We start from the raw sequence: 25796 nt of genomic DNA on the forward strand, positions 1-25796 counted from the left end.
TTGAAAAATTACCCTTCCATCTTGAAATCTGTTTGATTCCTGGAATATTATTCCTTAGAAGCTCTGAACCCCTGGCTTATAACATCTGCTTTCTAAGAGGAGTGACTTATAGATTGCAGCCCACGAAACAGCTGTATTTTAGGAGGGCTTTCTAGGGCTTTTTAAAAAATCTATTGTCTTAAGTGACACCTACTCTGTACCGTCACAACACATGCCACTGCCACTGCAAGAGGTGGATTTGGAGTGGCAGTGATATGCAGTCCTACAGTATTGAAAATGTAGAAACTCTCAGTAAGATAGGTGACTGCCTGTCATTCCTAAAATTGTGTCGGTAAGGCACAATTTTAAAGAATCTGATTTCATAATTAATAAATGTAAAACAACCAACTTCCCTGAAGCATCAATTCTTTGTATTAACACTGTGAGGAAAGCAGAATAACTACCTAATTTGAGGGCTCTCTTTTGACAATATCTAGTCATATGAGGTTTTCCTAATTTCGTTTCTGTGAGACAGATTGACAAGCTTACTTACAGCTCTATAGTTACTTTAAAAATAAATAAAAAGCTTTGCTTTTTTGAGGCGGGAAATGGGACCATTATCATAGCAAATGTAATTTTTGGAGTGACATAAGATATAACTGTATCATCCCCAAAAGACTGTGCTTTATTTTTCAGTCGACTAAGCAGTATGTTCCTGGTAAGTCGTAGAAATAGTAGTTAACTCTGTTAAATTGCATGAATGCTTTGCATTTTTCCATGACAACATTATGCTGGTATTGATGCTTAGTAAGCAGCATAGCAGACCGCCCCTTGCAGACTCCAGCATGGAATGAGGGTGTTTAGTTACGTCAGAGGCATGTATGTTTTTCTTTTAATGTCTGAAATTGTCTTTGTGTATCTGTATATGTTTATTTTAAAAAGAGAGAAGTAATGGATAAAACCTATTAGACAGTAAATGGCCTAGCAAGCTGATTAGCCACCACTATTAAGGCATTCCTTTGAAATGAGATTTCTACTGGAATGCCATTTAAAACAAAACAAAACAAACATTTTTCTCTGACTTAAGAAACTTCCCAACCCCTGGAAACCCACAGAACTATGCCTGTAATGGGTGTATTTGGAAAGGTTGCCCTCTAGTGGCCATATATAGTCATCTCTGCTAAAACTGTTTGTTGCACGCGCAGCGTTAGTATCTCTCTTACAGAGTACAGGATGGCTGAATACAACATAAATAAGCCTGCACTTTCCTGAATATCGTGAATCTGCCACCTGCGAAAACTGCTGTGGCACACGACCGCATCTCTGTTCATCTGGTAGAGCATGAGTAACTTTGTTAAGATGTGCGCTTCATTGCCTTTGGACTGGAGTGACCTTGACATCTCCCACAGCCCCCCAGGGCACGGATCGGGGAGGTACCTGTTTATTTTAGATCAGACCAGGCTGTGAAGTATCTACCAACCAATGATAAAACTCAGGGACGCCATACTCTGAGCCTGCAGGTAATTTTTAGAATTATACCACACCTTTGTCAGAAAGTCCTTAGTGCATTAATCCACAAACTATTTAGCTCAAGAGGAAAAACCTCCATCCTCAGTAGCTACTGTCTCCTGCTGAGCTGGATTTCACTTAAAAATGCCCAAGTGTCAGGTGCTTGAGGGTTTGGACACCTCACGCAGCCGCCGAGGACACGAAGAATAAATACCCACTCTTAGCCACTTCTTCATCGAGTAGATGTCTTTCAATCTGTATGCTTTTTCTTCTGCTTTTCAACGTGTTTTCACTGTGGGAGTGTCTGAAGTTCCCTCCAGAAGACGGCAACTCTATTTTTCCTCTGTCTCATTCTTCCAGACGTGGCCTGAAGAATGAAAAATCCGGGGGACTCTAGAGACTGGCAGTGCGAGAGCTGCAGCATATGACATGCTTGGAATTTCCACACCATAAAAAAAGCCTCATAAATATGGATGCGCATTCCTATAGCATCACTCTCCAGCATTCCATATTACAGCAAAATGGCCCAGTTTGAATGAACAAAATATAGTCCCTTTTAGCTCACATTCCAGTCTCCACAGATACACCATTCATAGCTGCAGGCAGCACGGACTCCCAGTATGGGCACAACTTTCCACTCTCCCCTCTGCTTATAATCGCGTGTATAAGGATCCATGAGCATTTTTTTAGTAGTAATTTTTTTTCTCTGAAAACGTAAGGGCAAGTTCATTTAGTAGTCTGTTTTTCCAGTGGTTGTTTATATGACATTTGCTCTATAACAATGCTTGAATAATGGGCAGAATTAAAGTCACAGAAAAGCCACATTTATCCCTGTATTCAATTCACACAATACCTGAGACTGCCAAATAGGCTTTCGCAATAATGTTTTAATTGTCAGTAAATCACAGAGTGTGGTGAGGGCCCAGTCTTCTTTGAGTCAGCTGAAGGGAGTGTTTGGATGGAGCAGGAACCACAGAGAAGGGAAAATGTGCAGGTGCAGGAGCCTTGACCTCAAGAGCCTGGAGAGGAGTCCCCATGGCCTTGAACTCTGCGTCCTGCCCCCAGGCCACTTAGGGTCTCCTTTCTGATAGCGGCAGCATGTGTCTGTGAAGACAGTCCTTTGTCTGGACAGAGGTTTGCAGCCTTGTCCCTAAAAGGTGGTCATCATCTCTTTGATGACCTGGCTCCTCCCCTCCCCCAACCCCACTTCCTCCTCTTAAGGCCTGTAGCTACCAGCCTGAATTTATTTTCTCTGGAGGGAATTTAAATCAGCTGTTTTACAGAGATGCACATTATCATGTACAACGGCAACAGTATGTGTTTCTGTTGCCAGATTGAACATATCTGTGTCGTAAATCAACCCTTTGCTTTCCACCCATCCTTCCTCCCCCCACCCAGCTTTCAGCTGCTGCACCTTCAGTCCGATCCACAGCTCTTCCCGGGCCCACCCCTCTTCCTCCCCATGCATTTCCTCTGAGCCTGCACCTTCCACTCTGCATCTCTCTCCCTTAACATTCTGCTTCACTTCTTTGCAATACTCTCCCCATTTCCCAGCTTTGTCCCATGGACCTTATTTCTCCTTTACTTACTCAGGGTTTTTGTTTTGTTTTGTTTTGTTTTTCCATTTTATCTTTCATTTTTCTATTGGTAGCCACCATCCCATCTTTAGGAGACCATGATGACATTTTGCCATATCCTCCTTTGTCCCCTAAGTATCAGGGTGTGGTGACGGCAACAGCAGCATTCTGAAAAGGCCCTGATGAAGTAAAATATCGGCACACTGATTCTTTTTTGTGATGGTGGCAAAAATCCTAACTAAATGGCATGATAGCGTTAGGCCAGGTTCTCCTTGGAAGCTCATTACAGGATTATTCTTTCCATTGTAAGTAGAAGAAACCCCCTCACTTCCTCATTCACGAACAGTGGTAGAGGGCAGAGCCTGACAACTGGAGGTCTCCATCTCTGGGGATTTAGCACAGTTCTCAGCCCTTGACCCACACTCCCAGACAAGGGCTAACTGGTACACCCGAGGCTGGGCTGGGAGTCCTGGACACAGGAGCCATTCCCACCCCTTCTTTCCAGGTTCCCATCCCTTTCCCACAGGGCAGCAGAGTGAGATGGGCCTGTGATGTTGTCCTCCTGTCTGACTCCCTCGGCTGTTCTAACCATGCCTGCTTATGGATCTGCTTAGAGTAGATACTAACTGCTGCTTCCTGCTAAACTCGTTTTCAGAAGACGCCCCTTTTCAGCCTTCTGCTCCCAGAAACCCTCTTAGGCTGCTCGAGCTGTACTTCACTGGCTGACCTCAGGCTTTTGATATGTGTGCCTTCCCTGTGGTTGGTGTTGGGGGAGCCAGGCTGAGGCTGAAATACCAGCAGAGCAAACACAAGTCCCTGTCTTTCTGTGCTCCTGACTTGGCATGCTGGGGGGCCCGTGTGGGGGGGTGCGGGCAGGGGAGTCTTAGGTTCATCTCTTTCATGTCTGCAATCTCACCATCCACCGTGCAAGGCTGAAGGGGAGCTGGGTGCAGGTGGGTGGATTCAGAGGGAGCAAGGGCATTTCCCATGAGGGGTTCTCGGCCAGGAAACTTCAGTACAGTATAAAATTCCGCACCATGTTTTCATTCCTGCCCCTATAAGAAGGAAGTACACTGTCAAATGTATAGGAACCGGTGGAGTACAATGAAAACAACACTGAATGTGGTTTTAGAAGACCTAGATTCGTAGTCCTTTGGGGCCACTCATTCTTTCCATAAGCCTGGGCCAGCCACCTCTCCCTGCTGGACCTCTGACCTTTTTGCAAAGTGAGGGGTTGAGCTACATGATTGCTAAGGCTCCTGGCAGCTCCGTGGGATTAAATATTAGCCCAATTAAAGATAAATATCAGATAATGTACTCTTTCTTTTTTTTTGAGGCATAAAAAGACTACAAAACCCAGGCACCTAGACCTAGAGCAGCATTTCTGAACTGCAAGCGATTTTACCCCCACCCCCACCCTCACCCCGGGGACACTGGGCACCATCTAGAGATTGCTGCTGTCATCTGGTGTCCAGAGGCCATGGGTGCTGCCAAACATCCTGTCATGCACAGGACAGCCCCCCACAACAGAGAATTATCTGGCCCGAAAGGTCGGCAGTGCCGAGGTGCAGAAATCCCGCTCTAGACCAAGGCAGTAAGTGGCCTGTACGGCGCACTCACTGGGGCGGTCTTTCGGGCTCCTGCGCATGGCACGCCTGTTTTCTGTCCTGAATGCCATTCGTGTTCTCTGCCACAGCCCTTAAAATGTTTTGCCCCTTCTTTAGCTATCGTGTTCGTATATTTCCTTCAGGGAATATACGAGTACTTCCTTTTCTAATCTGGCTTTTCTCTAATTCCAAATACTATTTTTCTTCCTGATTTCTGCCCCTTGTTTTTCCATCCCGTCTTCCTATCCTGTTAGCTACCACCCACTGGCAAGCAGTCCCTCCTTGATGCTTTTCTCCTGCCTACTCCTCTGTCCCTTCCCCACATGGTGTCATCTGTGCCCTAGTTCACAGGGGGCAGCCACAGCAAGGTAAAGAGGAGATCCTGGTGGCAGGACAAGATTCTGTCCCTTCCATGGTTTCAGCATTGATCATAGAAAGATGTGCTGGCCCTAGGGCCTTCATCACCTTGGCAGTGGTACCCACTGTGTGTGACCAGAACGTGACGTTCAGGCTGGTGAGAAAGGTAATGGAAGTATAATTATTCAAGGGGAATGTGCCCAGAGGGGCCTGCGGGGCTCCCTTGCTGCAGCAATCACGGGGGACTTGATTTCCCCAGGAGCTCCTGCATTTCATGTAACTGTTTTCTGTACAGTGTTTATACTTTAAAAAGACTTTTTGTATAAGCTAATATAAAAGTCAATAAAAGAATTTTTGTCGTAACATACATCCCAGCTTTTGGTTCGGAAATTGGTCTTTCTACTTCTGGGAAATGGGCAGCTCCACGGAAGAGGTGGCTGGATGAGAAAGCTCACGGCTCAAAGGTGGGAAAGAAAGCGAGCAGAAGCTGGGAGACGCATTCGCTTGTGACAGGACAGCTTCGGGCTTGGACCGGTGTGGTGTTTAGAAAGCCTCTGTAATCAGAACGTGCCTCAGCGCCTACTAGACAAGCAGGGGAACCTGGTTACGGTTACTCTAAACTGCTTCGCTGCTTCAAAATGCCTTTCTTTTGTTTCCCTCCAGCGACAGTTGGGCAAGAACATCAAGTTTGGGCAGCCGCCACCCAGTGCCACTCCCATGAAGAAGGCAGACAGTGGAGAGGCTAGCTTAGAAGAGGATCTGTTCCTGACCAGTCCCATGGAAATTGTAACTCAGCAGGACATCGTCCTCTCAGACACCGAGAACAAAGTAAGGCTCCTCCAGGCAATGACTCGATGGCTCATAAGCCCCAGAGGATGTTGGGCACTGGACAGGCATCTGGACAGTAACTGGGGGGTCTGCAGTGCAGGGGGAAGGTGGGAGAAGCTTTCCTGATGAGTAGCCCGGGGCTGGAGATTACTTCGTGGGCAGGGGCCTTGATCTGCAGTGGGACCACCTTGGAGGAGGGGGCAGGAGAGGAGACGTCCCCTTTGCACACGCTTCTCCCAGTGTCTTCCACTTACCCTTCAAGATGCAGGGTGGCCCACTCTTCTGGGAAGCCCTACCTGGCCTCACCCCGAGTCTGTGCTGTCTCCTCCACGCCTTGGCTGTGCACCCTCAGCACTTACGCACCCAAAGCCCATCTGTATCTGTGTCACCTAACTGTGTCCTCCATTTGTAAACGTTGAGTTCCTTGGGGACAAAACTGGATCGTACCTATCTCTGTCTCCCCAGGATTTTGCTAGTGATTCCTTAGTAGCACAGAGTAATTATCTGTTGGATTGGACTAAGTTAAAGGGAAATCAGAAAAGAAAGGAGCACGTCAATAAGACAGAACATATCAAACAGACCAGCATGTTGTCTACTTAGTGTAGAAAGAACGTCACGTAGATCCAGCACTGTCCTCTCCAAATTTGGGCCTTTGACACTGAAAAAAACACTATGAGCCTGTCCTGAAATGAGAGTCCTTCTGGCAGCAGAAGGGACACCTTCAGGCCCCTTACGGAAGAGGAGCTAGAAAAGGAGTTCTCTGGGTAAAGCACTGAGTCGTCCAGTCTCACAGCACTGTCTGTGCTCTGCCCACCGTGATGTTGAGGGTTAGTTACTGACATGGGCGTGCCCCCCAGCAGTCATGCTGGTTCTTAGCTAATATGTCCTAAGGACAGGAAGAAAGATGAGCAATGTTCAGAGCAAAGTGAGAAAGGAAAGAAAAGGACTGTCCCGCCTGTCGTCTATGTCTGTCTGGGCCTGCCCTGGTGACTCCTGGCGCTCACATGTGTCGAGTGGATGAAGCAGGAAGGGGCCCGTTCCTCCCACTACGGCCAGAAACTCTCTCTGCAGCCTCCGCAGTGCAGCAGCACTTGAGGCACGGATGTCCCAGAGACAGGCGTCTTCACTCTTGCTGATAACCTCATACAGGCAAGGTGCTGTGGTCCGGGGGGCAGGAGGAGGGTCATTTGTTCAGCCAGCCACTACCCCAGCGATGGATGTGACAGAGACGAACAAGATTAGACAAGGGGCTGCCTCAGGTTGTCTGTATTGTAATGAGGAGTGTCAGATGACATATAAGTCAACAAGTAGATAAATATAATAATTTCGGATCAAGAAAAGTGCTACACAGGCCCTGGCTGGTGTGGATTGAGTGCCAGACTGTGAACCAAAGAGTCGCTGGTTCAATTCCCAGTCAGGGCACATGCCTGGATTGCAGGCCAGGTCCCCAGTAGGGGGAGTGTGAGAGGCAACCACACATTGATCTTTCTCTCCTTCTCTTTCTCTTCCCTCTCGCTAAAAATAAATAAATAAAACCTTTAAAAAAAAAAATGTGCTACACAGGAAATAGAACAGGATAATGGAAAAGTGAGTGACTTGTTGGGGACAAGTGGAAAGAAAAAGAAGTCATAGCTGCCCTGAGCTCTGGGGGTGGGACATGTTCTAGACAGAGTGGGGAGCAAGGCCTAGGCCCGGAGAAGGGACTGAGCTTGTCTTGAAGGAGGAGCAGGCCGGGCTGGACCAGTGGACTCTGGTGGAGGGCAACAGGAGGTTGGAGTGTGGCCCGGGGACCAGACCCGGAAGACCACTGGAAATGGGTGACTTCGAAGCCTCAGAGTCACGTGAAGCAGGGCAGTGACGTAGTCTGATTTGTGTTGCCTAAAAGGCTTTAAGGTTGGTGCAGGAAACTGCGCGAGGGCAAGCCGTCATTCCCACTCCAGCAGGGACGGTAAGGCCCTTCCGTGAAGACTGGCAATACAAGATGGAAGGTGTAGAGCGTCATCAGAAAGAGGCAACCCTGGCCGGTGTGGCTCAGTGGGTTGGGTGTTGTCCTGCAAAGTGAAAGTTCGCCAGTTCGATTCCGGGTCAAGTCACATGCCTAGGTTGAGGGTTCGGTCCCTGGTCAGGGCACAGACAAGAGGCAACAGATCCGTGTTTGTCTCTCACATCAATGCTTCTCTCCCTCTCTCCCTCCCTTCCCCTCTTTCTAAAATAAATACATAGAATCTTAAACAAAAACAAAGCCAGGTGCAAGTGATGTGGTGTCGGTGTTCCCAGGGCAGGCCTACATGACCAGGGTGGGAATCTTCAGCCTTTTTTTTTTCCTTCCTTCTTTCCTGAGTTGTTTCACCTCTGGTCATTCACCTTCCCCACTCAGTCCTTTGCATGTGGCATTGGTAGGGCCTTCCTTTCTTCTCACAGAGAAGAAGTCTGGCTTACAGGTGAGAGGTTTGGCAGGTGAAGGGGGTGGAAAGTAGCCAGCAAAGTGAAAGTTCTGAGGTTGGAGCCCTGCTGCCCAGGTAGCGCGGCCCCCACCCCCAGACTCTCAGCAGCGGAGAAACACACTGAGGATGGCGGTTGGAGACCGCCCCGACGGAAGTGTGCTGGACTCGGGGGACGGGGAGTGCACGCTTTGTGCCTCAGCCGTCCTCGTGGAGTCTGGACATTAGCAAAGTCCCCACCGTGACTCTGGCCGGCTCTTTGAAGCCAGCTGCCCCCCTGTTTGGAGGAGGGGGCGGCCCTTTCCAGGCCCAGATGGTGTCTGGTTAGCTGCCCCAAACTTCCTGTCCTGGCGTGTGACCAAATTGCTCTCTTCACCATTCCAGTCTAGTGACACACCAGGTTCTCTGAGTCCTCTGAATCTGCCTGGAGCCAGAAGTGAGATGGAAGAGAAGGTAATGTGATTTGAACTTGTGTATTTATATAGCTTCCTTATTCCCCCCACTTTTTTTTCCCTACTGTCTTCTGCCTCATTTGCCCATTCATCAATGCTGTCTTCATCCATTACTTCAAGTTTCTTCAAAATGCTACAGTGGCAGGTATTGGAGTGTCTGTTTCCATGCAGTGCAGATGCCGGAATGAGTCCTGCTCTGAACCACAGCCACTTGCCCAGCCTGCCCACATATGGAGCCCTGTAAGCGTCGGTAGTTTTCCTAAGCATATTGCGTACTTCAATATTAAGGCTAAGTCGTCGAAAAAGACATTCCTGAAGGTACCCAAGTCTATAGGGAAAAAAGTTTCCTTTTCTTTAGAGATGCCTAAAAAAGAACCCTATCAGTTCTCTACTTGTACGTATGTTTGTTTTTTAACTTTTCTGTGTGCCATTGAAACCTGGGTCTTCGCCCACAGGAGTCGAGGGGACCCTGTGGAGCCTCGTGGGCACCTGTTCTGGAGAGGCCAGTCCACTCCCGTGAGGACTTCCCCCTGGACAGTGGCCCAGGGGTCCTCCCAGGGTCTGGCAGACAGCACTGGGAGCAGGGCACGTCCCCAGGTCTTCTGAGGGAGGTGGCCCGAGACAGTGGCACCGCCCAGGCAGTGAAGAGGCCCAGCTGGAATAACTACAATTGAAACATTGCATTTAAATCTCAGCTGCTGGTCCTAATCTATGTCTTTAATCTGTCACATTTGGTTCCAGCTCCTTCTACTCATGCATCTATTAGGTGATGGAAATAAATGTTTAATTCAACTCTTTTCAACAATAGTTCAGAATTTGATATGTATTCAGAGATAACCATAAGTGAGTAAAGGCTAGGGACCAATGGCTGGAATTATTTTTCCTTACTTCTGTGCTTCTTGTCATAAATCATTATTTACTGAGCATCCTTTGTGGTTTTGGAGCTAGCTTGGTGCTTCAGCTTTCTTGGGTAAATATGGAAGGTAATTGCAAAAAGCAAAGCCCTCGGTTAAACCCTGCTGATGCTGCCATTAGAACTCGGACAGTCAGCTGAACCGTGGCCTCCTCTACCACAGCCCCTGTGCCTGAGAGCCGCCAGCATGGGCAGTGGGGCTGTGAGCGCCCCCTGCCACGTGTCAGCGTGGTGTGTGACACAGCCAGGAGCCCTTACCTTGCTGCCTGCCTATAAAAGCTCTGTAGTTACAGATGTGGCTTCTTACATCTGATTTATTGCGGCCTCTGGGTCCAGGCTGAGCCACAGTCTCTCTGACCGGTCTAAATCTGTGCAGTTCATCTGAGGTGTGGTGCGTAAATGATCACATCTGTATCACAGACTGCAAGCAAGCGGTGCCACAATTCATCCTTTGAAGAATTGCAGTCTCCCCGGTGTGTGCCATGTTTCTGCTCCCTCCGTAACTTCTCAGGGCCCCTAGTGCTCTGTGGCTTTGGAGTGATGCTGCTAAAACATTTTTGCGGGTTAGAAATTTCATGCCCTAGTCAGAGATGTTATACTATTGTTCCTTCCTTCCTTCAACAAATATTTACTGAGCGCTTGCCAAATGAGATTTGCTATTGGGCACAAAGAGGACTGACACAAAGATGAGAAAGACACATTCTTTGCTGAGGCAGGAGAGGAGGTGGTGAAGGTAAGGTTTTCCAGAGCTCAGCAAACTACTGTATATTTTAGGATTTGTGGCCACAAGGTCCAACTACGAGACTGTTCTGTTCTTCCTTGGTAGCATGAAAGCAGCCAAGGACAGTGACGATGGGTGTGGCTGTGTGCCAGCAAAACTTTACCAGAACAGACTGTGGGCAGGATTCAGGTTTTGTCACCCCCTGATCTAATCTCCATATTATTCAGAGTAGGAAACTTAGTCCCTGAAAGCTTACTCGATACAAGCTAACGCGAATAGCATTGGCAGAAAAAGTAGCCAACGTCCTGTCTTTTGATTCCAAAAGCAGTGTTCACTTCACGGTACCAATGCACCGCCTCTGCTGTCGCCAAGAAGTGCTCCCCTTCCCAGATTGCCCACAGGTTGCTTTCTGATCCGCACTGATTATATATTTTAATTTCCACCATAGGTAGCTCCAGTTAAACCGTCTCGGCCAAAAAGGCACTTCTCTTCTGCTGGCACCATTGAAAGTGTCAACCTGGATGCCATCCCCCTGGCCATTGCTCGCCTAGACAACAGTGCCGCCAAGCACAAACTGTCTGTCAAGCCAAAAAACCAGAGGGTGTCAAAGAAGCACAGGCGACTTGGACTTGCCAGGGTACGTAGAGCCTGTCCTGGCAGACCAGACAGCTGCTCTTGCTTACTGGGCGCCATTTCTCCCAAGCCGGGTAGTGGCGTAAGGGACCTGCAGGGACTTGGTGTGCTGCAGAGTAGGAGGGCAGACAGGCCTGTTTACTTCCCATCGCCCTTGCCGACATGTTGCCCTTCCAGGGGAGCCTCAGAGAGGCTGCCTTTCGAGGAGCTGCGGGAACCCTGCATTTGCTTTGCCGCGGGAAGGTGGCCCAGCCTTCCTCTGCTGTGGCTCAACCAAAGGTTCTTCACTTTGCTTAGGGTGGACTTCTAAGGCACAAGTTTCAGCGGACGTAGACAAAGGGTAAATCTAATTTTTTCCTCTTCTTTCTAAAACTGGATTATTGGTTTTCCTACAATAATTCAAGTTAAGAAAAAGGAGCTCGAGAAGGATAAAGAGACCAGAGAGTAAACATGAAGTTCTTTCCTCCCCCTGCCCCCACAATGTGCTCTTGGTGTGACAGCCTGAGAGTACCTAGCTCTCTATTTAGAGCTGCCCCTTCTTTTCTTTTCTTCTCATTGAGTACATTTTCATCGAGCAGCTACTGTATACGCCAGGCACTGGTGTAGATGCTGGGGATAACAGCAGAATACAAAACAGACAATAATTCTTGCCCTTACAGAACTCCTGGAGCTTATAGTCTAATGAAATCAAGATAACCCGTGGAGAAAATGACCAAGTTTTGACCCAAAACCAACAACTCTGGGTAGTAACAAAAGGGGTTTCCCACTGTTTAAGTGAGGAAGAAGCAGTGAAGACCCTAAGGAGTCACCTGAAAAGGCAGGGCCCTGCTGAGCTCCCTGACCCATGTCTGGAAAAGGAAAGGGCTCCTTTTGTCACAGTCGTAGGGCAGAAAGTCAGTGCGCAGGGCTGCCAGGGGGTACACAAGGGCATTTAAAAATCTATCCCAAAACCAAGAGAACTGCCCCTTCTTTAGAGATTAAGAGGGCTGCCTACCTTGTGAGTAGGATGAGTAATGGCTACCTATGCAAAAGAAGACTAATTGTGTTTCCCTTCCCAATATTAGGATCGATCAAATGAACAAGGTGGCCTTCTATGTCAGCTGCCCCTGGACCAGAATGGACACCCTGGAGAAGACAAGCCAGTGTTGCATGAAGAGGAGCCAGAGCCACTGGACTCCGAGGAAGAAAAAAGACGCCAGGAAGAATACTGGCGAGAACTGGAGGCCAAGTGCAAACGGCAGAAAGCTGAAGCAGCTGAGAGGAGACGCCTGGAAGACCAGAGGCTTCAGGCCCTGGAGAGGAGGCTTTGGGAAGAGAACAGAAGGCAGGAGCTCTTGGAGGAGGAAGAGGAGGAAGAGGAGAGAGAACCACTGCTAGATGCAGGAAAGAGGCAATGCACGGAGGAGAGGCAGAGGCTGGAAGAGCAAGGTGGCCAAGGCCAGGAGCAGAGGGAGCAAGAGGAAGGAAGGCACCAGGAGGCAGAAGCGCAGAAGCATCCAGAGGAAAAGGCTGAGCCCCGGCAGGAAGAGCTGGAGGTGCAGAGCAGGCAAGAGGCAGAGAAGCAATGGCAGGAAGAAGAGGAAAGAGAGTTGAAGGAACTCCAAAGACTGGAGGAGCAGAGGCAGCAGGAAGCTGAGAAGCAGCAGCTGGAGGAAGAGGAGAGGAAGAGGAGGCTGGAAGAGCAGAGGCAGCAGGAAGCTGAGAAGCAGCGGCTGGAGGAAGAGGAGAGGAAGAAGAGGCTGGAGGAGCAGAGGCAGCAGGAGGAAGAAGAGAAACGGATGAAGGAGCTCAGAAGGCAGGAGGAGCTGGAGGAGCAGAGATGGCGGGAGGAGGAGGAGGTGAAGAGAAGGGAAGAGCTGAGAAAAAGGCAGGAGGAAATGGAGGCACAGAGGCTGCGGGAAGTGGGAAAGGAGCTTCAGGAAGCCCTGAGTGTGGAAGAGGAGAGTCAGCTGGAGCTGGACAGCAGGAGCCCACTTCAGATTGACTTTGCTGAAAAACCAGAACAGGAACACCTGAAACCTGAGAGGCAAAGAGAAAACGCCAAGGAACGAGGTGTTTTTGAGAGTCAGAGCCAGGAGGCTGAAGCAGCAGGAGAGCAGCAGGGAAAGCAGAGGGATGTTCTCGGGCAAGATGGTTGTGCCTGTCAGGAAAAGGAAGAAACAGCTAACATATCCCCTCGCCAGAAACAACGGGTGCAAGTGAGAGAGATGCTGGGTGCAGTGGAGAAGAAAGAAGCTGCCACCCTAGAAAAAGACAGAAAGGGGGAGGAACTCAGGTGGCAGGAAGTGGACGAGAGGCAGACCATGCCCAGACCCTATACTTTCCAGGTGTCATCAGGTGGGAAACAAATTCTCTTCCCCAAAGTCAACCTGAGCCCCGTGACCCCCGTGAAAGATGCAGTACTTGTCTCTCCTCCCCATGAGCCAAAGGCCGCCAAAGCCAGCCCTGCCTCCCACACTCTGCCCTCATCACTGAGCATCCCTCACACGGCCATTCTGGTCACGGGAGCACAGCTGTGCGGCCCAGCTGTCAACCTGAGCCAGATCAAGGACACGGCGTGTAAGTCTCTCCTGGGTTTGTCAGAAGAAAAGAAGCACATGGATGTCCCCACTCTGGAGAACCGAGCCCCCACTGACCCCCGGGCAGGCAGCAGGAAGGTCAGGCCCCCCCAGGAGTCTCTGAGCAGTGTAGCCGCACTGGCTGAATGGGCTTCCATTCGGTCCAGAATCCTGAAGAACTCAGAGAGTGACCAGTGCAGCAAGAGAGACCAGTCTCAGCCTGGTGATGAGCACACCCCCAGGGGCCGATGTGACTCTCAGGGGAACCTCCGGAAGACTCCACCAGTAAATGCAAAGTTCTCTATTATGCCCGCCTGGCAGAAATTCTCTGATGGGGGCACAGAGACCTCCAAACAGAACACGGAAGCTGAAGGCACTAGAAAAAGACCCGTGTTGGGAGCCAGCAACGAGACAGCACCCCCGCCCCTGGCTGTGGATAGCAGTGAGCACCAGAAGGTCACAGAGAATCTGGGGGTGCACCAGGAGCCAGCGGACACCACCGAGGGATGCAAATTTGCCAAAGACCTTCCATCTTTCCTTGTTCCAAGCCTTCCTTACCCTCTACAGAAAGCAGTGGCCCACACAGAGCCTGCGACCATGTCGGACAATGAGAAGCCAGATGCCATGATGCCAGGTGGGGAGGAAAAAGCCTCACCTTTTGGAATAAAGTTGAGAAGGACCAACTACTCCTTGCGCTTCCACTGTGACCAACAGACAGAACAGAAGAAGAAGAAAAGGCACAGCAGCATTGGGGACGGTGTCGAGGAGGTGCTGCCTGCACCAGGGAGCACCAAAGAAGAGAAGGAGACAGAGGGTGTGGCCCCCAAGCAAGGCCCATCCCTTCCCCTGGAGAGGAAGCAAGCCCCGCCCACCTGGAAGGACTCTGCTGAAAGCCCTTCTAGCCACTCCCCCGCAGCCCAGCCCGGGCCCCCACCAGTCAGCCTCCAGACCCCGGCACTGGAGCACAAGGCAGCAAACAGAATGCCACTGGTGCAGAAGCCAGCCCTGGCACCCAAGCCCGCCGATAAGACCCCACCGCCCTCCCCACTCTGCAAACTGAGCAGGCCCTATCTGGGGGAGCTGCTGGCTCGGCGGCCAGGAAAGCCGGACCTGGGGTCCAGTGAGCCATGCAAGGAGATCCAGGAGAGTGGTGACCCTTGGCCACCCTCACCACCATCCCCGGAGGAGAGGAAGGCCCAGAGGAGGGATAAGGAGGAAGAGATGGAAACAGAGAGGAAACCTGCTTCCCCAGCCCTGTCTGCTGCCCCACAAGAGAAGCCTTCCCAGACTCCCGAGGCCGGGAGGAAAGGTAGGTAGCCTTAGGTCAGAAAACTCTGCCTCTGTCCAGCTCATTGCCCAAGGCTGGAAGTAGCCAGTGGAGCTGGCGCTGGAGTACTCCCCTTCCTTAGAAGCCTGTTTGCCATTCCTGGGGGCAGTGAGGCTCAGTGAGGCTCTTCATTTCTGTTAAAAGAAAACCGTTGCAGCTCAAAGCTTTTCTGAAATAAAGAGTTTATTGAGCCACACGCTAGCCAGAAAAAGGACCAGTCCTGGGGCAGGCAGTCTGAAGCACCAGCAGCAGGCAGGCCTCGTTGGAGAAGACAAGTTTGTTCTGGAGCTGGTGGAGCTTGTGGAGCTTTTTATATGATGGATGTGGGGAAGAAAGATGTGAGTTGTCTTTGAGAGACTTTGCGTTGGCTATGGATAAGGCGGAAAGGGGGAGCGGAGACAGTGCTGGGATAGGTGCGGAGTCCCTGAGGACTGGCTGTGGGCAACAGCCCGAAAGTTCACGTGTGAGCGAGAGGTGGTGGCATCTGGGCTGTCTTAGGTGGTGTAGCCCTTTAGTTTACAATGTGGGAGTAGGTGCCGTTGATTATGTTGTTGCCGGCCGTTTGGACTTCCTTGACTGAAACTCCAACAGGAGTTCCATTTTAAAATCCTCTTTTCTGTTCATTGATCCCCAACCACAACCCAGATCTGTTGGGCCCTTTACATATTGTGTTATAATCTTATTAACACCTGGTGCATAACTCTAGGATGAGCTATTCAAATACAGTCCTATGGAAATTAAAATCTGGCTAGAGATTTGTCTTTTCAAATGATTTGAGTCAATCACAAACTTAGGCAGTTACAATTTAAGGGTATTTTGACCCTTGTGATAACTGCTGTTCCGAGTTGTGGGCAGGAAAGTGGCTGGCGGCTTTAATGACTGTCCTTAGCGAGTTCAGACGGAACGTTTAGTATAGGGTTTCCTTTTACATAATAGCTCCAACAGAAATCATTTAGGTCTTGGCAATTTGGTTTTTAGGCATTTTACAAACAGGTGTTACCCGGCCCTTGATTGAAAAAAACTGAAACTCATCAGTTCCAGTGCCTGCAAAACTTGTGGATTGAGCAGAGTTCCTCTGAGTTCCAGTTTTTCAAAACCCCTTCCTTTCCTGTGTTAGGTCGTAACTGGATCTTTATTTGATGATTAGGGATACTGCACGGCCAAAGCCTCATTATAAACATGAATTCCCTTTGTACAGCATTGCGGATCTAAAGTGTATAGAAAATTAAGGAGCATCTGCTTCTTTCATGCTTGAATTCCTAATTCAAATTTATTATGTTTCCCCTCAATATACAGTTCAGTTGACCGAGAGACTTGTTTGGTAAGGTTCTGGATGGTCAAAGTGTAAACTTCTGTTGGGTTTCAAAAGAACAGGACTGTAGAGAGCCCTTCTCCTTTGACGATAGTGAAGGATTCAAATGCCAGAATGATTATCTGCAACAGCGCGTTACGTACTTGAGGGAGTGGAAGGGGCGCCTTGTCTTGCAGACGTAGATAGTAAGAACACTCACCTCTGCAGAGTGGCTTCAACACGCCAGGCACTGCTCTAAATGAGCAGACACTCAGGATCTTCAGTCGCCTGATGAGGCCCGGCCGTTATCCTCCCCACTTTGTGGATTAGAAAGCTCGAGCTTGGAGGGGTTAAGTAGCTTTCCTAAGGTCACATAAAGTCAAACCCAGGTCTCTCAGTTCCAGACCCCACCTCTGCCACCACCACCTGTGAAGTGTGGTGACCCCCTGTGAAGGCAGGACAGTCAACCACAAGAGAAACAGAGACTGGAAGTCGGAAGCCCTAGTTCAAACTGCAGCCTGTACACTAACTCCTGCGTGACCTTGGGCACGGTACTGGATCGCTGTGACCCTCGTACTCACGTCTATCAAGGGGGGCACTGAGCCCAAATCACAGTTGGCCACTGCGTTCCTCAGAGCCCCCTGCCCTCAGCAGCCCCACAAGACAGAGCAGAGCCCCATTTTCCTCTTGCATATTTTGGAGGTCCACATAGGATGTTCTTTGTTGGGGGGGAAAGGTTCTGGCAAAAATAATTTTTAAAAAGCAATTGATTTTAAAAAAAGAACAAGTCAAGTAACTGCCTGGGTTCCTTGTAGGTCTGAGATCTAATGACCCTGGAAAAAAAATTTTTTTATATGTCCAGGGAAGAGAAATGCTCTTGTTTTCTGTTGATCAAAGGTAGTACTTTCCCATCCAGTGGAGTCACTTGGGCATCAGCGCAGAGTCGTATTAGGAAGGGACAGTTGAGTGTTTAGTGGGCTGATGAGTAAGTTACAAGTTGCAAGGGGTGAAGTACTGAGAGAAGAGAACAGCAGTCCCACTGCAAGCCAGCTTTTGTTTCACTGATTCCGATCACAGTTCCAAGGTGCCTGTTTGGAGGGAGGGGTTCCCTCACCTCCAAGCAATTCTCAGACACCAGCTGGGTGTCTTACAGTTCAACTCAAGATAGGTCAGATTCTCCAGGTTAAGGCCTCAGTCCCATAGGCTGTCTCTGCGGACCCAGGCTCTTCTGACTGGTTAAAATCAGAGGTTCCCACGAACCCTCTCCTTGGGTTTGACTAATTTGCTAGAGCAGCTCCCAGAACTCTGAGAAGCATCTGACTTTCTAGATCATTGGTTTATTATAAAAGGCTGTAACTCGTGAACAGCCAGATGGAAGAGATGCATAGGACGAGGTATGGGAAAGGGCTCAGAGGTTCTGTGTTCTCTCTGGGTGGCCACTGTCCCAGAACCTCTGCGTGTTCACCACCCAGAAGCTAGCTCTCCAATCCCTGTCCTTTCGGGTTTTTACGAGACTTCATTACATGGGCCTGATTACATCACTTCCAGCCTTCTCCCCTCCCTTTCAGCCCCACCTCTCTTGTCACATACCTGGTTCGCCTGACAACCAGGCCCCATCCTTAAGTGTGGTCCCACAGTAGCCTCATTAACATAACATGAGACACCTTTATGCTCCCATCACGTAGGTGCTCTGTGCCAGAAATGGAATGAAGACCAAGTATATGTTTGTTATAAGTCACAATGTCAGTCTTTTCTCCCCACAGAAAAGCCAGTGCTTCAGAGCAGACACTCTTTAGATGGCTCCAAACTTGTGGAGAAAGCTGAAACCACGCAGCCACTGTGGATAACACTAGCGCTGCAAAAGCAGAAGGGCTTTCGGGAGCAGCAAGCTACTCGAGAGGAGAGGAAGCAAGCCAGGGAGGCCAAACAGGCAGAAAAGCTCTCCAAAGATAATGTGAGTAGCCCGGTCTTCAGCTTAAACTTTGCCTTTCTGAGCTTGGCCCTTTTTTGTGGTTGCAAGGACTTTATAAAGAAGAAAGAAAGATGGCTAGCTGGGAGTGGCATAGAATATTGAGAAAAAGGGTAGAGCAATAAACAAATTAACCACCGTTAGCCCAGGAAGGCATTTTCAGTTACAAATTTGATTGTTTCCTTCTGCTGTTAGGGTAACTTGATTTGGCAGAATTCATGATGTAATTAGTAGCAGCAATCCACACACACAATAGTGAAGTGAGAAATAGGAAAATGATTGTAGTTGAGCAGGGAGGAATGTCTTGCTCCATGCCCCTGCTTTTATAGTTAATTTGATGAGGCTCTTCTAGGGAAGTAGTGTTCCCTCTTTGGGACTTTTATACTGAGGGGCTTCATGGTTGGGGGCTGGCGTTGAGTACACATTGGTCCCAAATGAAATTCAGCTGCTCCTTTGGGAGCAGAGGATAGGGGCTGACAGGTGGAAGCCCCAGGGCCCTACGCAGTCTCTCCGTGTGCTTGGGTGGCAAACACACTGTCCCCGCCTTTCTTTGCCCTCCCAGGCCAGCGTGGGTCCACTGCCAGGAAGCAGCAGTGCGAGCAGAGCCGGGCCCCTGCACAAGGCCGCAGCTCAGCCAGAAGAGAAGAAACCGGAGGTAGCAGGATCCAGGCTGGAGCGCAGAGACCAGCTGAAAAAGGCCAACACCCTCCCGACATCTGTGACAGGTAGTGAGAGCAGGACCGTTTCAACTTAACAAGAGTTAGAGGTGTTTCTTCTTAGAGCATGCTTTAATTCCCCCAGGGTAGTAACTGTGGCAGCACTTTAGGCATTTCAAAGCACAGGCCGTTTCACAACCCCATTCATAGAGTGGGACACTGATAAAGCTCATCTGATATTGATCACCAGAAAGTCACCCTGTCAGTGGTATGATGGTGCATGTTTAACAGTCCGCTCTTCAGGGACTAGAGAGACCTCTGATTTGGTATTTGCCATTTACTGTGGTGTAAATATTCCCTCCATGGCCAGTTCCAAGCTACCAATGTGGTGTGGTAAGTTCCTGAGCTACTAGCAAAGTGATGTGAGCCATCCCCTGTGCCCCGCTGCCTGTAGTCCAATAAAATTAGGTTTATGAACTTGCTGTAATAAGGGAGACGACAGACCATAGGGCCTCTACACAAAGCAAGAGATAAGATCATAGGATTTGGGGAAAAGGGCGAAGTTAGGTAAAACTTAAATGGAGCAGTGTTTCAATAGGCTTGAAACAAAGCAAGGGCACAGGTGTACACAAAGGGGTTGGCTTCAAGCCTGAGCTGAGAAGTGCACTCAGGGCCCTGTTTCCTCCGACACTATGAAGTTAAAATAAACGTGTGGAAGTTATGTCTGAGAACCCCTGCTGGAGCTTGGCACCTGGGATGGAAGTAAGGAGCTGGGTTTCCGAACCAGTGACCCGGGCGGCTCAGATGCCCCCGGCAAAAGTGGGGTGGTCCCTTTCACTGGCCGGATTTCGAAGGGCAAGTGTCTGACCCAGCTGTGACTGATCCAGGCAGGGCTGTACAGCCCGGAGTCCTCACTGGCCAGGAACAGCAGCAGTGGTTACATGCTCATGACATGTAAAAGACACACACGTGGTTTTTAAAAATTCTTTATTCTGATAAAAGGTAAAACAAACCAGTAATGTTTCCAACTATTTGCTTATTGCAAAAAACCTGGAGGACGGATGAATCTAAACAAATTTCCCCCAGGGTTCACAGAGCATCTGTTTTCCCCACCGGGCAGCCCTGTTCCCAGAGGGCACCCAGCCTCCAGACCCGCGAGCTTTGTATGCCTTGGTTACCTGCCTGCTGAGTTCTGGAAATGTGAAGAGGCCTCACTGTTAAAGCTATATTTACTATTGGGTGAGAAGAAAAAAATTTTTTTTGAAAACCGCTCTGGAGCAGTTCTCAATTCCTCGAGAACCTCCATGGGTACTATTTCCCTTGACTTTTACACCCAAGAATTGAGAGTTCTATACATTACATGGGTGTGCCAGAGAGAATTAGTTCAAAGCAAAGCGAACGCTCCAAAGTCAAAGAGATTACACCTTTCCCTGCCTGATTTCTTGGAAGCTCCAAAGGGTTCATGCAGTTCAGAGCAGCCCGGGTTAATAAAGCAAGCCTTTGTTCTGAAGTAGTATTTCTTTTCCGTGCTCGCTTCGGCAGCACGTACACTAAAACTGGAATGAAACAGAGATTAGCATGGCCCCCGCGCAAGGATGAAGCATCCCTTTTCCATCAGTATTTCCTGAGTCTGCTGTGTGTGGGCCATTGCCCCAGGCACTAAATATGGCCCAAAGGTAAGATGGAAACCCTCGCCTTCAGAAGCCTTCGTGGTGCGGTAAAGAAGCGATAATGACACAGAGCAATTGTTAGACAAGACCGAGAGTCCTCAGAGTTGGCAGGATCTGGGGGCCTGAGGGGGAGGGGCCCCAGGGCGCACTTGGTGGAGGCAGGTACTTGGGACCTCACCAGCTTGGTAAATTCAAACTGCTGGTTTGATCATTTTCTTCATGAAATTGATTGGCTATATGACTAAAATCACAAAATCTACCTCTTATTTTTTATTATCATGCAGGCATAACTTCTGTGCACAGAAAAAAAATGTGCTCCTAGAAACCCTCTGAAATTAGAATTGACTGCCCCGTGGTCACTGTAATGATGCGTGTAAAAGTAATGATCACACAGCTTTCTTCTCTAACTCTTCTCACAGAAGATGCCCGTGTTCCACTGAGCTTTCCTTTCTGAATCCCATATGTATGGTAAATCGAAATGTGGCTCTGACTTACACATTTCTCCTTTTCCTTCAAAATGTAACCCAGTGGAGATCTCGGATTCGCCTCCGGCAGCACCGCTGGTGAAAGAAGTCACCAAGAGGTTCTCTACCCCGGACGCTGCCCCCGCGTCAACGGAACCAGCCTGGCTGGCTTTGGCCAAAAGGAAAGCCAAGGCCTGGAGCGACTGCCCACAGATTATTAAGTAAAGAGTGACTCTTGTCCATCCTGTTCCTAGTTATTGGCTCCTCTCTTGCCCTTTTTATTTATTTATTTTTTTATATGAAGTAAAGAAATCAAGCTAGGGAAAAGCAGCATGTTTTATAGGCTCTAAAATAATGTTTAGAAACAGAACTGGTGGTGTTCCTTGTAAAGAGTGTATTTGCACAACCCTAGGTCCTGGTGCCTTGAGCTCCTCCTTGTTCTAAAGGGACAGTTCTGTCCGAGGGACCACATGAGGCAAGATCTGCAGACTCAGAACCCCTCAGGAGGGCCTGCCATGCCCGTCCCGCAGCCCTCCACACATACACGCCCACGCACCCTTGAACATGTACTTTTGCCAATCTTTGTAATGGTTTTTTTGACTCTATACTCCAATTTCTTTTATCCAAAACATTTACCCTGCCATATGTTTGGGGATTTCTACCTTTTTCTACAGTAATGGTGAGAGCATCATATATAGATAGAAATAAGAATGCCCATTCTCCTGAACATAGCGACTAACTAGGAATTTCAAGTAACAGTCTGCCTCCCAACTCTGCTTGCGTCTGGTTTCCATGAGTTTCCCCCACCTGATACTGTAACACAGAAAGCGAGTCCGCCCACCCTTCCACCGCACTGTTGATGCACAGGCCCCACGGTGCCAGTACTCGCCTTTAAGGACACGTGAAACATTGGGCCCATTTGGCTCCTAGGGAACATTTTTATTTCATATGATAAAGGAAGCTACAAATTCTCTTCCTGAGAAGCCCCACCTCGTGCAGTTGTTCTTAAGACATCCAGGCTCCATCTCAGGCCTCCTGTGAAGAGGGCCAGAAATGCATATTCTGGCAAAAAGTCTTCACATGAATACTGTTACGTCCCGAAGGCTGAGAACCTCAGGACACACTGCTTCTCATGTAATCTAGTTTTTAAAACTCTGAAGGGGAGACTCGTTTCACCCAAAGAAGCAAAAGTGAGACAAGGATAATAATAACACCCCCTCCTCCAACCAGCTCTTTATTACAAGGTACAAGAGGCTATTGACGTTATGTGCCTCTGAAAAGCCCCTAAGTCTTTAGGGAAAGTTAACAGGAAGGTAAGATGTGGAGCCTTTGTACTAAGAACCTCCTGGGGAAGTTCCTTTCCTTACCATAATCGAGTAATCCATATTTAGAGTCAACTATTCCATAGCATTTGTAATTTAGAGCGTTCACCTTGCTACCTTTGAAAAACATCTCAGAGTTTTAAGTGGCCTTGTTATCATACACATGTGATACACAGAAGGGATGTGGCAATTTAAAAGCCACATATATTCTCTCATTTCCTTAAATTTGCTGCACATGAAACATAGACATACAGCAAGCCCACACATTGCTGCTACTAACTTGACATTTCATGGTGTTGGCATATTCCCATTTCCTTAGCTTCTGACCCCAAAGTATAAGTACAAATTTTTTGCTCAGTTCAGGGAGAAACACTTCCTTTTTTTCTCCCCTACAAAAACACATTTTATTAGTACGTATTGTTATTTTCCTTTATGTCCACTCAGTAGACAATGTGCTGTTTTTCTGTGTTGTTACTCTATCATTTACCTTAAAGAAAGAATGACAGCAAACTTATTTACCATACACAAGGCATTTTCTTTCTGAAAACGATGGCTCAGCGTTATGGTAGCATCTAGGACTTGTGGTCACACAGATAGCTGTACTCTTTCAAGTTGGATTTATATATATATATGTATGTGTGTGTATGTGTGTATATATATATATATATATATATATACACACATAATATATATATACACACATACACACACACACACACACACTGGACTTGCAGTTTGTTAAGAATCAGTGTAACTAATTTTGCTTTGCTATGGAAAGCAATACTCCATGCACATTCTCCAACTGACCTTCATTTCCAAATCAAATATGTAGGCATCTGTTAGTTTCGATGATTTCCTCATAATAGAAGTTTTTAATAGGAATTTTTCCACCTAGATTCCTGCGTTACAGTAATTCTTCTGAATTGACCTTTTCATTCACCCTATCAACTTTGGATAATATCATAGTAATGGCAGAGAACAAGCGGAGAAGTCAGACTTACTAACAAAGAATGGTAGATGAGCCCACTGCACGGGCTCACCTGTGGTAAAGCCCACACAAAGTAGGAGAAACACCGCAGTGGAAGTTTCCTTCAAAATCTTGAGAGGAAGAGCATCCTGAGGAAGGCACAGTCACAGCGCTGACTTCCAGCACCTCCTAACGGCTACATGTTTAATATTTCATGTAAGAATACTCCAAATTTGCACTAAATACCAGTGAAGTGTTACTTTGCTTTAGCTGTGTTGCAGTCTTTTTCACATCAACAAACTTTGGGGGAAATTCTGTAAAAACATAAAAAATTAAAGACAAAAAATCTTATTGCTATGTTAAATATACAGCTTTTTTAAAAAATTAAAACAAACACTTGTCCCGGCAAGGTTATAGATGATTAACCTCCATTCATAGACATATATATAAAAAACTAGAATTTTTTTGTTTACTTTTTAAATTTTTCAAGTGCAATTGTTCCTTATACATTAATCACTATTAAATTATCATTTTAGCCAGTTATCAGCAAATTGTAGTATGTATTCATTGTCTCTTCTTGTGACGTTTAATTGCTTATTTTAAAGCAGAAATATTAGAGTTACAAGTGTCTTGCAATATTTTTACCAACAATAAAAGTAGAGGCTTAACCATGACAATACCTTAGTGTGATTTTAATATTATTTTGAGGTTTTGGTTGTATAAAGTTTCAATGTAAAATGTCCATTGTTGAAGGAAAATGATCTTTCAATAAAAAATACCCACAAGATCTTTAGCACTGACAGAATTTACTTCTCAAGTTGATGTTTTTACTAATTTCAAGCCAGCTATTTACATAGGTTTTGCTGAGAAAGAAAAATTTCAAGGTATTTTATATGGTACCTTATTATACTTTTGTTACTAGGTGTTTTGGGAGAATACTGAATAGGGTCAAATAAAAATGTTTATCTCAATCCTCAGTTGGAATCAAAGGGTCTGTGTCTCAGACAACATGATCCGACAACCTCCTTCCTCAAAGGGTGGGTCACGGGACAGCAGCGTGGGCAAGCACTGAGAGCTTGCGGCCCCAAGCCCCACGCAGCTGGACGAGGTCGAAGTGAGTAATGTGAGTGAGGTATGTACCTCGGGTGCAAAAAACCCCAGATACTGTTTTGGAGGCTGGTCCAAGGTGGAGGTGTAAGAGGATGAAGAACTCACCTCCTCCTAAGGATACGTCAAATGTGTATCTTTACGTAAGGCAGTTTCTCCCGAGAGACAACCGAGGGACAACTGAACAGCTTCTGCACACCCGAGAGACTGCATAGAAGGTGGGGGAAGCACAGGAGCTCTCCGGGAGCTGAGGAAACTATCTAGGACTGGAGGAACTGGTGAGCGCCATTGTTTACGTTTCCCCTGCACTTAGACAGCAGGCAGGAGTTCTCTCCAGGTTCTGTAGCTGACCTGCAGGACCACTTTGGCATGTCCCCAGCCACCCTTCCTGGAGCTACACCCAGCCGGATCAGGAGGGTGCCACAGCCCTGACACCTGGGCCCTTTCCCCTGGAGATTGATACAGCGTATATGGCAGAGTGCTGACGCATGCACCCACTGAACTACACAAACTGGGACTCCCTGCCTGGAGAGAGTGATGAACCAGCAAAGCACTGCAGTACCCACACACAGGGCTGCCTTCCTGGAGAGGGTGCAGAAGTGGTGTGGCAATGCTGTGCGAGCATGTAGGGCTGCCCTGCCTGGAGCAAGGGCGGAGCCAGCAAAGTGCTGCGGTGTGTGCTGCAGGGCTGCCTCATCCACGGTAAGTGTGGAATTAGTAGGCACTGCAACGTGCAAACGCAGCAGCCCCACCCAGACCAGGCTCGGGCAACAGATAAGCAACAGGGTGCACTGTGGGCGCCCAGGAAGCCTGGCCCGGATCAGGAGGGTGAGGAAGTGAACACACACCAGGCTGCCCCACCTGGAACCAACTCCTGGTCAGGTGGCACACTGGGCACCACAGGTGCCCACCAAAACTACAACAGGCCTGCCAAAACCATCCAGCAACAGTCTACACCGAGGCTACTTTTTCAAGATTGGGAAAGATAACTATTTCATCTATCTCATAGGAAGTGTTGAACAGAATGGGAAAACAGAAAAAAATGCCCCAAATGAAAGAACAAGAAAAAATAACAATAAAATGTAGATGAGTAATTTGCTGATAAAGAATTCAAATAAATGATCATAAGAATGCTCAACAAACTTGAGAATAGAATAGAGAAATTAAGAGAGAAGAATTAGATCATAAAGAACCAATCAGGGATGAAGAGTACATTACCCAAAGTGAAGAATACATTAGGGGGTGTCAACAACAGATTAGCTAATACACATGAATGGATTAGCAACCTGGAATACTGAACAGTGGAAATCACCCAATCAGAACAGCAAAATGGCCCTGGCTTGTGTGGCTCTGTGGATTGAGTGACGGCCTGCGTTGCTGGTTCCATTCCCAGCCATGGCACATGCCTGGGTTGCAGGCCAGGTCCTTGGTGGGAGGCATGTGAGAGG

General features: G+C 48.1%; 1 protein-coding gene and 1 pseudogene across 6 annotated transcripts in view; both read left to right on the plus strand.

The window, feature by feature from the left end:
- CRACD (capping protein inhibiting regulator of actin dynamics) overlaps positions 1 to 24034 on the plus strand; it is a 235594-nt gene extending 211560 nt beyond the window's left edge. For 5 of the 6 annotated variants that reach the window (XM_024579907.4, XM_045185906.3, XM_045185902.3 and 2 more), the window contains 7 exons: positions 5693 to 5857; positions 8683 to 8751; positions 10833 to 11021; positions 12082 to 14884; positions 17957 to 18147; positions 18725 to 18887; positions 21017 to 24034. In XM_024579907.4, the coding sequence (XP_024435675.2) occupies positions 5693 to 5857; positions 8683 to 8751; positions 10833 to 11021; positions 12082 to 14884; positions 17957 to 18147; positions 18725 to 18887; positions 21017 to 21177 (3741 nt within the window). In that variant the 3' untranslated portion in view covers positions 21178 to 24034. The remainder of the gene's footprint in view (positions 1 to 5692; positions 5858 to 8682; positions 8752 to 10832; positions 11022 to 12081; positions 14885 to 17956; positions 18148 to 18724; positions 18888 to 21016) is intronic. The other variant, XM_071221281.1, reaches the window with a different exon arrangement.
- LOC112296463 (U6 spliceosomal RNA) lies at positions 20345 to 20441 on the plus strand (annotated as a pseudogene).
- Positions 24035 to 25796: the final 1762 nt, after the last annotated feature.

This window comes from Desmodus rotundus, chromosome 4 (genome assembly GCF_022682495.2).
Source record: "Desmodus rotundus isolate HL8 chromosome 4, HLdesRot8A.1, whole genome shotgun sequence".
NCBI classification, from domain to species: domain Eukaryota; kingdom Metazoa; phylum Chordata; class Mammalia; order Chiroptera; family Phyllostomidae; genus Desmodus; species Desmodus rotundus.